The sequence below is a fragment of the Phoca vitulina genome, unplaced genomic scaffold, assembly GCF_004348235.1.
Source record: "Phoca vitulina isolate PV1807 unplaced genomic scaffold, GSC_HSeal_1.0 scaffold2, whole genome shotgun sequence".
In the NCBI taxonomy this organism is placed as follows: Eukaryota; Metazoa; Chordata; class Mammalia; order Carnivora; family Phocidae; genus Phoca; species Phoca vitulina.
In genome coordinates this window covers 11,843,657-11,859,875 of record NW_022589705.1, presented here as the reverse complement: position 1 = coordinate 11,859,875, position 16,219 = coordinate 11,843,657, and the positions used below count along the sequence as shown (strand labels likewise).

The following is a 16,219-nucleotide window of genomic DNA, read 5'->3' as shown; positions in this document are numbered from 1 at the left end:
TTTACATATTTTAATTCATTTATTCTCCATAATAACCCTCTGAGATAGGTACTAGTGTTGCCTCTGCCACCGCTGAGGAAACTGGGGCTAGAGATTAAGAAAATTGTCCAGAGAGGGGTGGGGATACAGGCAAAATGGGTGAAGGGAGTGGGACGTACAGGCTTCCAGTTACGGAGTAAGTCACAGGGATAAAAGGCCCAGCATAGGGAATATAGTCGGTGGCACTGTAATAGCGTTGTATGGTGACAGATGGGAGCTGCACTTGTGGTGAGCACAGCGGAACCTACAGGGTTGTCGAATCCCTATGCTGTACACCTGAAACTAATGTAATGCTGTGTGTCAACTATGCTTCAATTAAAAAAAGAGAGTAAAAGAAAATTGTCCAAAGTTAACTAGTAAGCAGCAGAACCAAGATTTAAACCCAGACAGTTTGATTAGCTTTTTCTTATTATGCATGTAAAAAGATGTTTTATGTGGCAAAACTATGGAGCCAATAAAAAGATCAGCAGTGGGAGCAGGGATGAATAGGCAGAGCACAGGATTTTTAGGGCAGTGAAAATCTTCTGTATGAGATTATAATGATGGATACATGTCATTACACATTTGTCCAAACCCAGAGAATATACAACATCACGAGTGAATCCTCAGGTAAACTATGGGCTTTGGGTGATAACGATGTGTCAGTGTAGGTTCACCCTTGGTTAAAAAAAAGTACCATTTGGTTGAGCAATGTTGACAGTGGGGAAGGCTGTGCACGTGATACGCAAGGGCAGATGGTCTACGGGAAATCTCTGTACCTTCTTCTCAAACTTAAAATTGCTCTTAAAAAAAAGTTTTCATTAAAAAATGCTTATCTTATTTTATCCAGCATTTCTTGATATCTTGCAGTAGGAGGATTTTTGGTCATCTTGTCCTATACATGCTGGAAATACAAGCACTAACAACTGCTTTACAATTAAATTTTACCTCTTTTTTCCTATAATTACTCGAACGAGCCACTGCCTTATTTAGGCTGTTTCAAATCACAGCCCTAAATCTTTTTGTATTACTGTGCTTAAATGACTAAGACATGACCTCATCTTCAAGATGCTTGGTCTAGTGGAGGGCACAGTCAATAACTAAAATTAACACCTTTTGAAAATTATAATAGTAGTGACATGTGAGACCAAGGACCTACACATAGTAGGGTGTGATCAACTCTTCCATAGAGGGTGGTCTGGAAAGGCTCATCTCAGAGGAGGTGATATTTATAAAAACAAAACAAAAATGAAAACAAAAACCTCTTTTTTCCCCAATCATAATAATATACAATTATTTTAAAAAATTGAAATAATACAAAAATTGTAAAGAAAAAAGTAAAAAAGTAATTTAACTCCTATCATCCATAAATAATCATTAGTAACCTTTTATTGAAGAAGGTACCAGTCAGGAGTCCTGGGATTAGTTAATAACATCTAGCAAAAGCACAGGAAGTTATATACTTATATATGTATGTATAAAATACATATATATGACAGTGATAAATATATGCCATCCTATTGTATGTTTGCATACACGTGATTTTATACAACTTCCTTTATAATTTGTTCATATATAAATTTTGGAAAATTAAACACATTTTTTATTCCTGATTTTGAGTTCGTATTTTCTTAATCAACCTTGCCAGAGGCTTGTCTATTTTATTCATATTTTCAAAGAACCAACTGAAAAAGGAAGTCTTTGGAAATTTAAAGCACGCATTTAAATAATTACTGGGTCAAAGATGAAATCACATTGGAAATTAGAAAATACTTGGAACTAAACAAAAATACAAACTTGTGGGATGCAGCTAAAGAAGTGATTAAAGGGGGGAGGTAGATGGGGGGATGGGGTAACTGGATGATGGGAATTAAGGAGGGCACGTGATGTGATAAGCACTGGGTATTACATGCAACTAATGAATCACTGAACACCATACCAAAAACTAATGATGTACTATATGTTGGCTAATTGAATTTAAAGAAAAAAAGTGATTAAAGGGATATTGTAGCTCAAAATTAAGGAATCAAGCATTCAACTAAAAAAATTCGAAAAAGAGCAAATGAGTAAACCCAAAATAGAAGGAAATACACAGAAATTAGAAAAAATAATAAGAATAAGAATTCTTACAGAATAAGAAAAAACTGAAAAGAGACCATCAGCATAAAGTACCAAAAGTTGATTCTTTCAACGTATAAATAAAATAGACAAATCTTTGGCAAGATTGAAGTGGGGGGTGGAGCTCGATATCAGAAATGAAAGAGCATATAACCACGCATATAGTCAGAACTTTCTAAAAATCCTAAGTGAATATTATGAACCTTGGACAAAATAGACAGTTTTCTAAAAATTGTAACTTACTAAATCTGACTCAATAAGACATAGTAAATAAACTAAAGGGACGTGTAACTACTAAAGACATTGAACGAGTAGCTTAAAATATAACTGTGAAACAGTTGCTGGCTCTTAAGCGTTTAATCACTTTCCCTCTCAGGATAGGAACCTCTTATGTTTCAGAGGGGTTGGAGAGGTTCCAAGTATCTCCACCCTGCCAAAGGGGCTGAACTTCACAGACACAATTAAAATGACTCAGAGAAGTTGAAACTGCTCAGCGACCGGCCAATCCTTTAGATCAATTTATGTCTTAGGACATTAAGGAAGGTCTTACACCATGGAATGTTGCCTCTCCTCAACAGGAAGTTGGAGGAAACATACATAGGATTGGTTTTCAAAAGTTCTGAAACACTAGACAAAACTAGCTGGTGTATAACAAAGGAGCTCCTAAGAGATGCGAAGTGTGAGCCTTTTTACAGAAGTGGGGCCCACTTAAGTCTGAGAGCTTAAAACAAAACAAAACAAAGCCAAACAAACAAAACCTTGATTAAATGCTTGCAAAAGCTGAGGGTTAAACAAAAAAATTTTTTATTAAATTTTGCAAAAAGGCAGGTGAAGGGCCCGGGATGCATTCAGACCAAAGGTACTATGGAACAGCGTTTTTTAAGTTGTTACAGTGGGCCACAGTGTTCACCGCACTAATTTCATTCGGAAAAATACCAGTAGGCTTTCAGGTGTTGACGCGCATCGGCTCCGGGGGTAACTGGCCCCGCGGCCCATTCCCGAGCTTCGGAACCCCTTCGCGGGCTGGAAGCCACAGTTCCGCCTTCCTGCAGCCCGCGCCCAGAATCTCCGCAGCCCTCCCGGCCCTCCAGCCGCGCCCCGCAGCGACCCACCTCCTCGGCGTCCTGGCCCAGGGGGATGCCCAGGCTCTTGAGCCCCTCCTGCAGCTCGCCGATGTCCACCACACCGTCCTTGTTGTGGTCCAGCCTCTGGAAGAGGGTCTCGTAGCGCGTCCGCGGCTCCGCGTCCTGGCAGGCCGCCGCGGGCAGCACGAAGCCCCGCAGCCAGCGTAGCATGGTGCGGGAGGCGCGGGACGGCCCAGCCCAGGGGGGTCACGGGGACGAGCACTGCCGGGCGCGTCGAGGACCCGCGCGACGGCCGCCGCCTGGCTTCGAGGGGCCCGCGGCGTGCAGGGAGAAGGCGCAGAGACCCCGGCCCAGCCCGGCTTGGCGCGCAGGGAGTGGCCGCTCCCGCTGCTACTCGGGGAGGAGCTCGCCGGGCGCCGGCCTCCCCGAGAGGCGTGGAGGGGCGGGCCTGGCGCCGCCTGGAACGCGCAGGAAGTGAAAGGGCTGCGGGTGGGTCTCCGGAGGAGCGGTGGGACTCGGGAAATGAGTTCTGCTCGTTCCCAGTCGAACTGTCAGAGGCGCAGGGTCGAGGAGCAAGCCCCCCAGAGGCCTTGGGTTTGGGCATCCGCTGGTTACGTTTTGGGGAATGGGGGAGAGGACAGTTCGAAGCTCAGGTTACTCAACTTCAGGGCCTCTTACCCTAACAGCTTGGAGTCTTTGCAGACTGCCCACAGGTAGGCAGTTCTCACTGCACGGAAATTGGGACATGGCGGGCGACACAGATCTCGGACTTTTTCCTGAGGCTCCACAGATATTACACATCTCTGGGCCTGTTTTCTATTGACAAAAATGAGGAAGTTGAGAGCTTGCGCACCTGGGATGGGAATTCTGCTTTAAGAAGCAGAGGAGTTAAATCTGAAAGCAATTTAAAAAACAAAAGGAACACCTAAAACCAATACAATATTACATGTCAATTATGCCTCAATAAAACTGGGGGTAAAAGAAACTCAAGGCTCTTTGGCAGAAAAGATGAAGGTTCATCCAGGTAGGAGGTGGTAAAAAGTGGGACTACTTTGCTCTACCGCTTAGTATGATCTGACCCCGGATAAATCACAGCATTTGCCAACAGCACTTGCCAGCAAAACCTCAGGCCCCTCTCTCTCAGGATGGATGCAGTTACAACCTTAGGGCTTACTTCATAACGTGGAATAAGACAAGGAACATTGGAAGTCGAAAATGCCAGGGTCCTAATCCTTACGCTCTGTAAACTTGGAAACGTGGCATAGCCTCTCTGAGTAGCTTCTTACCAGTAAGATGAGAGTATGACTATCTGCCTCATAACGAGGTTGTATATTGTATGCGAAAGGTCTTATTACTCACAAGTGCCAAATGAGATATCATTAACTGTAATAATTCTGTTCATTCACTGCTGCTTAACAGAAACTGTCATTGTATTCCTTTATCTACAGGAGATAGAACTGGGTACTTGTAAGGCTCTCCCCACATCCTCTGAATCACTAAACAAACACTAGTTCTTCCAACAAAGCCCAGGAACTCAAACCCTGAGTTTACTTCCCCTCATACCGTGTTATATATTTAAGACATATGTGAATCTAGAGTTTGTAAATTGAGGACTGTTTAGTTAAATCACTGTGAGGCCAATTTATTTCTTTATATTACTTCCGATTTCCAGTCTTAAGAATTATCCTCTTCCTTGGAAAAGCCTTCCAACGTCATCAAATTTTATCTGTCCTTAAAAACCTCTTTTAACCTCCCCTGTGGATACTCTGTACTCGAAGAGAGGCTGCTTGAAATAGTCATCCCACACTTGAATGGTTTTTTGGGTTGTTTTTTTTTTGTTTGGGGAGGGTTTTGGGGGGGTTTTTTGGTAATTACAGGAATTGCCTGTCAAAATTTTGACTGAGAAAACTTATGTTCACACAAAAACTTGTACAAGAAAGATTATAGCAGTTTTATTCATGATCACCAAAACCCAAGCAAAACATCCTTAAATGGGTGAATGGATAAGCAACCTGTGTTGCATTCATAGAATGGACCACCACTCAGTGATAAAAAGGAATAAACTACTATACAATACACTACATAACATTCTGGAAAAGGCAAAACTATAGGGACAGAAAACAGACCAGTGGTTGCCAGGGGCTGCGGGGTGGGAGGTGTTGACTATGTAAGAGCATAAGGGAGCTTTGGGGGGTGATGGAACTGTTTAGGTTTTGATTATGGTGGTGGTTAGACAACTATGACTTTGTTAAAATGCACACCACTGTACACTAAAAAAAGGTTTAATTTTACTCTGTGGAAATTATACCTCAATAAATCTGACTTTAATTAGTACCTGACTTAAACATGAGTAAAATAGAGTAAGAATTCTTAGTTCAAAGTAGCAGTGTGAAAATCAAAACAGTTTATGACATGTTACACAAAACTATGGTTGCAGACCAGCTGCATCAGTACCACTTGGGAGCTTTTTAGGAAATAGTCTCAGGACCACCCCAGAGTTGCACTTAGGCAAGAGCCCCAGGTGATCCTTTCCTACATTAAAGTTTGAGATGCTCTGTCAGTAAAAAGTAATACCACTCAAAGCGTGGTTTGCACTCTAGTGCCAGACTGCAAGCCGTTACTTGTTCACAACAAGCTAAATCAAAGATTTAGAAGCATTTAGAAACTTTATAGCAGTTTTGATGGAGTACTTTTGTTTGTTGAATCTGATAATAACTCATGGATTGTCTTTTTAATTTCACTTTTCTAATAAATCATTTTTACTGTATTTTACAATAGTAAAATGTCCACAACGGATTAAGAAAACACTGTTACCATACAGAATAAAAGTAAAATCAACAACAGAAACTTCCTGCATGAGAGAATAAAATTTCACATAGACATTTAAACATCTGCATGAGAGAGGGCATCCCTACCCATTTCTATGTTAATAATTCCCAAAGACCAGTGGTTCCTGCAGAGGTCAAGAGGAGAAACCCTGAACTCACTCAGATTTCCTTAACCCAATTCATTTCTGTGGTCAGGACAGAAGTTAAGGTTCAGCCCAGTTCAGCTTGTATCTATTTTTCCCAGCTTCTAGCTGTTTTAAGTACTACCATCTTCCATTGGGACAACCTTCAAACTTTATCAATTCCATCTATATTGGTCTTCAAAGACCTCTTTCAGCACCTGCTTTGAACACCTTGTTGTTAGAAAGAATCCACTTAAATGATCATTCTAGATGTTCACAAGTTTACCTTTTTTTATCTACTGGACCCTGTAGTTATTGTGTGGTGCTAATAAGACCAAAGTCTCAAGCCTCTCCACAAGGACCAACTCTATGTCAAAATCCTGGTCACTGCTTTCTCAAATTTAAGCAATTACAAAGGGGGCTATGTGAGAGAATTTGATTGACTTAATATAAAGCCATCACCATCACTAGAAAGATAGTTTTATCATACAATGAATTTTAAACTTGAATATCCTAGTAATCTTTAGAAAGACAATAATCTTAAAATTTTAAGTTTTGACTCTATCACATTAAGCTAAGTGAATATTCTCCCCAGATTTTCTAAGTCATTTAGGAGACAGAAGTCCAGATAACAAGGTGAATTCTGTCTCTTGCTCAGCCTATCCACTATTCTTAATCCCCCCAAAAGTAAATGTAGACAATCATAAAAACATGGCACTTAATTACTGAAAGTTTGTCTTTATAACTAAATCATGTAAATACTTCCCATTCCAAAACAGTTGTGTCAAGTTCAAACTGGCTTCAAAACCACATGCCTCACCACTTTGGAAATAATTATATCAAAAACTGTTAAAATGTCTTCGGTTGGGACAACTAGGTGGCTCACTAGGCTAAGCGTCTGCCTTAGGCTCAGGTCTTGATACCAGGGCCCTGATATGGAGCCCCATGTCAGGCTCCCTGCTCAGTGGAGAGTCTGCTTTTCCGTCTCCCTCTGCCCCTCCCCCATTGCTCGTGCTCTCTCTCGCTCTCAAATAAAATCTTTTTTTTAGTTTAAAGATTTTATTTATTTATTTGACAGAGAGAGAGACACAGAGAGAGAGGGAACACAAGCAGGGGGAGTGGGAGAGGGAGAAGCAGGCTTCCCGCCGAGCAGGGAGCCCGATGCGGGGCTCGATCCCAGGACTCTGGGATCATGACCTGAGCCGAAGGCAGACGCTTAACGACTGAGCCACCCAGGTGCACTCAAATAAGATCTTTTAAAAAAAATGTCTTGTTTGTGAAAATTTGTGTAAATTTTGTTCTGAAGACTGATAAATTTAAAATGAAAAAATTTTGCACATTTATTGAAGAATCAGTCAGTAATCAGGAGAATTGGGTCAAAATCCTGTATCTATATTTTTGCTTGTAAAGCCTACATCCATCTCTCTCCCCTCTCTCCCTTCCATTCTCCCTTCCTTCCTTCATCACCAGTCAAAAGCCATTGGGCCAGCTTGAGGAAAGCTGCCCACCATCGGTTAAAGCTCAGAGAAAAAAATTGGCTGAGCAAGGCAGCAGCCTAATGAGTTGGGAGGTTGGTTACATACAAGGGGCTTGAGCAAATAAATAAATATATTGAGGATAAAGAGAGCTAGGCTTCTTGCTGTCAGAGAAATGAGTTACTAATATGCGACGGGGAAAACTAGAATGAACTCTGGAGTATTGCTTTTGAATTAGTGGTACTGATGTGAATGCATGGTTTTAAATAGTTTTGGATATAGAAATATAAAGGGGTCTTTGTTCTCATAGAGCATACAATTTAGTCAAAGGAGAGAGAATATAACTGAATCATACTTCCAGGGCTGTGTAGCTAGAAGTTTGGGTTGTATAAATAATAATAAAATTAAGAATCTATAAAACAAAAAATTATTGTATAAATAACAATAAAATTAAGAATCTATAAGATAAGAAAATAACTGAATCATACCTCCAGGGTTCTATAGCTAGAAAAAGTCTGGGTTGTATAAATAACAATAAAATTAAGAATCTATAAAACAAGTAAAAATAACAATAAAATTAAGAATCTATAAAACAAGGAAAAAAACAAAAAAGTTATCTATAAAATAAGAAAACATCCATTTTTAAAGTTATGCTGTGCAGAAATTTATAATGCAAATTTTCCCATTTTAAGGTGTTCATCACTCATTTTTTTAATTTAGATTCAATTAGCCAACATATAGTACATCATTAGTTTCAGATGTAGTGTTCAGTAATTCATCTGTTGCGTATAACACCCAGTGCTCATCACTACATGTGCCCTCCATAACACCCATCACCCAGTTACCCCATCCCCCCAACCCCCTTCCCTTCCGTAGCCCTCAGTTTGTTTCCCAGAGTCAAGAGTCTCTCTCTCATGATTTGTCTCCCTCTCTGATTTCTTCCCATTCAGTTTTCCCTTCCTTCTCCTAATGTCCTCCGTGCTATTCCTTATGTTCCACATATGAGTGAAACCATATAATTGTCTTTCTCTGCTTGACTTATTTCACTTAGCATAATCCCTTCCAGTTCCATCCATGTCGATGTAAATGGCAAGTATTCATCCTTTCCGATGGCTGAGTAATATTCCATTGTATATATGGACCACATCTTCTTTATCCATTCATCTATCGATGGACATCTCGGCTCTTTCTACAGTTTGGCTATTGTGTTCATCACTCATTTTAAAACAGAAGTTTTTGCTGTTTTTTTTTTCTTTCATGCCTTTTTGCTACATATATTCAAATTTTGAATGTCTTTTACGTTAAAATTTGTCCACTTATGTCTTCACAGTGTCTTCAAACTTACCATCACTTCTTTGTAGTAATGTGGCTGTACCTGTATCTTTGTAATAAGTTTCAAAGAGTTTGAGAGCAATTCAATTTGCAGAAAGTTCATCTCTTCAGTACATTTTCAAAGTGTTACTCTCCTTCTGAAGGAAAAGCCGCCACTATTGGGGAAAATGGCCACAATGTAATGTTGCTAACAGCTCACTAGAGGGTGCTGTAACCTAAAGATAAAGGGTGGTCGGTGCCAACTAGAAGCAAGGAGGGGGAAGTGCAGGCAGGAGGGGATCAGAAGAAAGAAGATAGGTGGGTCTTTACTCTTTAGTCATCAATATAGTTATGGATCCCTAAACTATACTAACAAAAGATACAAACTAAAATATTATTTGAAACCGGGGTGTAACAGCATATTTTTTTCCACTTAAAAAATATTCTGTCCATATTCATTCGTGGTGCAATCTAACAATACTAAAGTACATCAACAGAAGAAATGTAATACATTTATCTTTGAGAGTTGTTTTATATATTGCAAAAACAATGCATCACATCAGCACACTTCCCTCAATAACAAAATCAAAGTTTCTTCCAAATCAGGAACTTTATAATCCCTGTGAATGATTGCTCAGTGACTCAGTCATCTATTTAAGCCCTGAAGTAAATAATGTAACTTTGTGCTCCAAAAAAGGCCATGAGATGGTTAAAGTTCTTTTTGTAACCCTTGAAACCTTCTGTTGTCAAAGTGTGCCATTTTTTAAGGTTCTTAAAGTACTGATTCTTGCTACTGTTGTCGATTTTAATTAACCCACCCTCCTTTAAATGTCTACACAGCTTCGGGGCGCCTGGGTGGCTCACTCTTTAAGCATCTGCCTTCAGCTCAGGTCATGATCCCAGGGTCCTGGGATCAGGCCCCGCACTGGGGGAAGCCTGCTCCGCGGGAAGCCTGCTTCTCCCCTTGCTTGTGTTCCCTCTCTCACTGTGTCTCTCTCTGTCAAATAAATAAACAAAATCTTTAAAAAATAAAAATAAAAATAAATATTTTTAAATGTCTACACAGCTTCAAACATCTTCTAGATGTTGACTCTGCGTAAGGCACTATATTACGTGTGTGTGTGTGCAGTAAATTTGTAGTCATATTAAAATCTAATTTTTATATTTTCTGTTTTCAAAAAAAAATTTTTTTAAGAAACCTTAGTGGGCTATCAGGAGATAGCATTTGAAGAGCCCAAAGGCCAGAAATCCAATTTGATTTAACTAATGCAGAAAGAGAAGGACTGCATCTGGAACTCGGGTGAAACAAGAGCCATGAACTGGAAGAGCCTCAAGGTTCTCTCCCATGTCTCTGCTCCTATCTGTGCTCCTGCTTTCATCTTTTCCCACAGCACACAGTTTTCGAGGCATGGTAGAAAGCTCTCAGTTTTATGTCGTACTACCTCAGGCACTAGAGAGAGCCTTTCTCAACACTCTTTCTGGTACTAAGCTCTCCAAATCTTCATGAGGGACTCCTCGTGAGGTTAGGTGCTCACCTCTGGGACAATCCACAGGCCCAGGATTCTGTCAATGCCCTGCAGTTCCCAGTGAGTCCAGATAAAAAGAAAGGGGAGAAGGGCATTTTCTGGAAGGGGATGTAGACATACAGATAGATTTTCTTTATTAAACTTAACTTGGGTTTCAGTACATCAGATTATTTGTCAAATGTCCAAAAGTCAGTTCCACTTGAAAACAAGTCAGATAAAAACAATAAAGCATCTTGGAAATTATTATTAAAGTCAATGGCAACATGAGATCCAATTAACAAAAACTAAATTCATAGGCAACGTATAGGAACACAAATTTTATATAAAGTAATGCAAAATTAACAGGCAGTTAAATAGAAGTTTAGATTAAGATACCAAGACAGCACATAACCTATTCCAAAATGATATGCAAGACCATAATGCAGAATTTTCCAAGGAAGTGGTGGTGGAAAGTCAGTTTTGTGACCTTGAAGCCCTCACCCATACTGAGGGTCAAAGGGGTTGGATTAGAAGAGGGTATCTGGAGAGAGCTGCTGCCACACTGAGACCCCCCGTCTACCCACCCTCACCTTCCACCTAGGGGAAGGGGTCTGCACTCCTCACCTCCAGCTTAGAGCAAGGAGCCTCAGTGAGACTACCTGGAAATTCGACATAAGTCTATGCGTTTTGAGGCCTGTGGACTGTGCTGGACACAGTGCACCGGGTACCTGATTATGGTTATACAGTGTTTGCTAATTGTTCTCACCAATAAAGTGAAAGAGGGGCTGCTGCCTTAGGCCAGCTACACAGTCTGTGGAAACAAAGAATGTCTGAATGTTTCCCCTGCACCAGATGTGCGCTGTGCAAGGGCCGCCTCGGGGAACGACCGTGTTGTCTCGGGTCCTGACTGAAAGGGCTGAAGGGCTGTCTGAATTCAGAGATGAACTTCAGCAGGAAAGAAAGGTGGAGGCAACATCAGTTGTGTGGAGATGGAAGAAGGAAACATAAGTGACCAGCCAGAGAGAATGCACGACACCCAGCAAGAAACTACAGAAGAGAGTTTCCTAGTGACTGGGTGAGGTGGGGAGTCTCCCCATTACAGAAAGATAGCAGGGCAGAGAACTCGGTGCAGCTCCTATCAGTATGTTAGTCACGTAAGAACCAACCTCCTGGCCCTTTCCTCTCTCCTTTCTATTCCGTGGTGACTCTGATGGGGCTCAGGGGCTAGAGCAAGAAAAATCCTAGAAGGGGAAAAGAGGGAAGAAACCAAACAGGCCCAGCCTGGTCATCACAGCTCTCTCATCACAGCATGCCCGAGCAAAGGGAGAGGGAGAAGTTATTGACCTTTAAATCGAGACTGAAGTTGGGATGACCACACTGCACCAAACATATCAATTACTTTATTGAAGAACATTTTGTTAACTGAAAGCAATCAGAAAAGTTATAGGACTTGCCCTAAATTTCATCTAGAGCATGGGAAGAACCAGCCCCACACAAAATAAAGTCAAAGTGACTCTGGGAAACACAGTTGAAAAATGGCCTAGCAATTCCATCCTGTAAGTTGTGCTTCATACTTAAAACAGTCAGCTGCAAGGGTCTCAGTGAATATAGAGATATTTAAGAGAAATGAATGGAGACAGCTGTTAGAGAAACATCCCAAATTCTAGATAATCTACATATATTATTCTCATTTAAGTCTCATAACAATCCTCTAAAACAGGAATTAATACCCCTTTTTTACTTACGTGAAAACTATCAGCAAGACTGAGTGACTTTCCCAAATGACGGTCAGGATTCATATTCATATATATCTGGCCCCAAGAACCATGTCCTTTCTAAACACCACCTTAGTTACCATGTTCTTAGACATTTTTAACTTCCAGCAAACTTGCCTAAAATCTCTGAGCTCCAGTTTCTTCGCAGAAAAGACCGGATTAATAATACCTGCTCTGCCTTTCTCCAAGGGATAGTGGAAGAATCATGAGATAATACACTATAAAGCACTTCATTAATTCCAAAATCTTGTTACTGGAGGAGAGGAGCAATACCTTGTTGTCCCTTCTTCTGCAGACAGAAGAATTATATTGGAGGCAATCATATTTTTGGGGGGACCATACATCATCATAAATTGTTTGGGACATACTACAGCACTAAAAGCCATTATATCTTCTCTGAAAAAATTCAAACCAGAAATGCTTGCTTAAAAATTAAGTTTACTGGTCTAAAAACCCAACACTGCCACCAGTAAAAACTAAAAGTAGAAAATGGAGACCATTCTTTTTCATTTTATCATTGAATTAAAAACATGTATTTGGATGATACAAATCATTACCAATCTAAGAATGACTTGGCTACAGTAATCCAGAGTGTACATGAGTGAATGGATAAGGCTGGCCACGATGTGCACCTGTTTGAATTTTCTTTAGCCAAATGTATTTGTTAAATCTCAGAAGAACTTCCTGCTGCCCACATAACATCCTGCACAGGCTTCCTGGTAGCCTTTTGTGACCTAACAGGGTGAATAAATATACAACATTATGAACCCTTCAGCTTCCCTTGAGTTATTACCACCCTCTTCCTAGGAGAACAGAGGTTATTTATAAGAGAGACGTGATGACTAAGAATCAACTATTATAAAATTACTAAGTTTTAAAAAACGGAGTAGGGGTGCCTGGGTGGCTCAGTCGGTTAAGTGTCCAACTCTTGATTTCCGCCCAGGTCATGATCTCAGGGTTGTGAGATCGAGCCCCATATCGGGCTCTGCACGGGGTGTGGAGCCTGCCTAAGATTCTCTCTCTCCCTCTCCGTCTGCCCTACCCCCTCTAAAAAAATTAGAATAATAAATAAATAAATAAATAAATAAATAAATAAGTCTATTTTATTCTTACATTTTTATTCCGTTTAAATGATGTTTAAGGCATTTAATCTTAAAAACAAAGGAGTTTCATTAGCCAACTGTGTTACATTAGAATTTTTTCAGCCACCTTAAAATTCTCTCCTTTATAGGGACACCTGGCTGGCTCAGTTGGTAGAGTGTGCAACTCTTGATCTCAGGGTTGTAGGTTCGAGCCCCACACTGGATGCAGAGATTACTTAAAAAAAAATTAAATTAAAAAAAAAAATTCTCTCCTTTATAATTTCTTTCGCTATTTTTAAGTGACCTTTGTAATTTCATTTCTGATTACAAAACTGATACATATTTATTGTATGAAAAGTATAGAAAATCACAGAGAACAAAATACTCATGAGCTCATTGTCCAGAAGTTTAATTTAGATATAGTAACCTCTCTCTCTCCCACCCCACCAACTCTTCTTTATATGTCTGCTTTATTGCATATTTCTTCTTGATTAAAATAATCTCAAATTATATATAATATTTTGAGTACTGCTTTTCCTAATTGATTTAATATAAACATTTCCCCATGTCATTAATATTCTCCTATATCAACATTTCAAAAAACTGCTTAATATTGTACTGTGTTAAGGGGCGCCTGGGTGGTGCAGTTGGTTAAGCGTCTGCCTTCAGCTCAGGTCATGATCCCAGGGTCCTGGGATGGAACCCTGGATCTGGCTCCCTGCTCAGCAAGGGGTCTGCCTCTCCCTCTCCCCCCCTGCTCAGGCTCTCTCTAGCTCTCTCTCTCTCAAATAAATAAAAATAAAATCTTTTAAAAAACATATTGTACTGTGTTAGATTTCAACTAATATTTTGTGTTAAACATATTTATTACAATTCTTTGCTATTATAAACAATGGAAAATATGAACACTCCAGTAGATACATCTTTTTTAATAAGCATGTCAAATTGCCCTCCAGTAAGTTTGGATTAATTCCCACTTCCATCCATTCCAGGTAGTATATGAGAGTGCTTTATTTAATTAAAAAATAAAAATACTGGGTATTAGAATATTATAAACTTTCTCAATATGAGAGGTGAAAATGGTGTCTTACTTAAATATGCAATACTTTGAATAGTAGTGTTGCACTTTCACATTAAGGTATGATCTATTTCGGAGGCCCCTGGGTGGCTCAGTCAGTTAAGCCAGGTTTCAGCTCAGGTCATGATCACCTGGGTCGTGAGATCGAGCCCCGAGTTGGGCATCACACTCAGCGGTAAGTCTGCTTGAACATTCTCTCCCTCTGTCCCTCCCTGCCACATGCTCGCTTGCTCTCTCTCTCTCTCCAAAATAAATAAATAAATCTTAAAAAAAAAAAAAAGGTATGATCTATTTCAGCTAACTTTTTCTGTATTGTGTCAGGTAGGAGGATTGAAGTTCATATTATTCCATATGGATATCCAGTTGTCTCAGAGCCATTTGTTGAAAAGACTGTCTTTTCCCCCTTCGGATTACCTTGGCACTTTTATCAAAATTCAATTGACCACATATACATGGGTCTATTCCTGGGCTCTCCAATTTGATTCATTAATCTCAATGCCTATCCTTATGGCAATACCACCCTGTCATGTTACTGTAGCTTTAGAGTAGTCTTAAAGTCAAGAAGTATGAATCCTCAAACTTTGTTCTTCTTCAAAATTATTATATTAACAATGGGGTGAAATTTCTAATTTCACTGCACTGAGACCAGAGAACAATATTATGTATGATTTTAATTCTTTTAAATTTATTGAGATTATTTTATGACCTAGTATATGTCTATTATGGAGAATGTTTCATGTGCACTTAAGAAGAAGGTATGAGTCTCCTATTGCTAGGTAGAGTATTCTATGGATATTAGGTCTAGTTTGTGTATGGTGTTGTTCAAGTGTTTTATTTCCTTGTTTGTCTTCTGCCTAGTTGTTATGTCCTTTACTGAAAATTAACTTTACTGCAAGTCTAAAATTATTCTAAAGTTAAATTTTTATTTAAAAATTGTTTTAAAATGCCCCCATGAATTTCCAAATTGCTCCCCAGGAGATGGTATTATTCTCATTGAGAACCTACTGAGCTAGTCCCATACTTTAAGCTCTGATATCTTACTTCTCTACTCAGAAAAATTGAAGGTAAGGTGGAATACACATACTTTTTAGGAATAGATAAGGACATTGTTTCACTTGCCATGGGGTTTGTGTGAAATATTTTCACTAGGTAATTTGATTTGCTGCCTAATTCATAATTCTAATAATGATGATGATATTAATTATATTAATAATATTGATGATAGTCATATTGATAATAAACTCCAGAGAGATGGGTTTCTTGTTAAATTCCAGTATACATGTATAGTGGTTTCAGAATTGTTAACCTGTATGCCTAAACAACTTTTATAACTAGAGTATAGTATTCATGTGCAGTTCCTTTTGCCTTTAGCCTTACAGATTTGTGGGGACACTTTTGATGTTCACAATACCATTTATGCAAGTAAAACGTGTTTATTATCTATTTTGCACTGTTTTAATTTTCATGAAACATTTCAAGAACTATCATGCAAATCAAGGAGAAATTATACTTCCTTTGTTCAGAATGCTACTAAGAAATGTTTACCATTTTGGAAAATAATGTCACTGATGGTAACACTGCTTGGTGGTGTTTGAGCTGCCAAAGCAACATTCCTGTGTTACTCTGTATCTGTTGTTGTCACTTTGTTGTAATTCTATGTGTGTGTGTGTATGTGTGTGTGTATACAAATATGCTTATTTAGCTCTTTCAAAATCTCAATTACAAAGAAAAGTATCTAAATATTCAGTTGGATATATTTTGTCTTGCTTGGGTTCCATTGGAATGAGGTAGAAACTGAATTTTGAATCACGCTACTTTTTCT

General features: G+C 39.4%; 1 protein-coding gene across 1 annotated transcript in view; it reads right to left on the bottom strand.

The window, feature by feature from the left end:
* The window catches only part of LOC116643463 (calcium-binding mitochondrial carrier protein SCaMC-1), a 51,284-nt gene extending 47,678 nt beyond the window's left edge, over window positions 1–3,606 (bottom strand). Inside the window, exon 1 of the mRNA XM_032422258.1 lies at window positions 3,249–3,606. Coding sequence (XP_032278149.1) covers window positions 3,249–3,431 — 183 coding nt within the window. The 5' untranslated portion in view covers window positions 3,432–3,606. The remainder of the gene's footprint in view (window positions 1–3,248) is intronic.
* Between the last annotated feature and the right edge of the window lie 12,613 nt (window positions 3,607–16,219).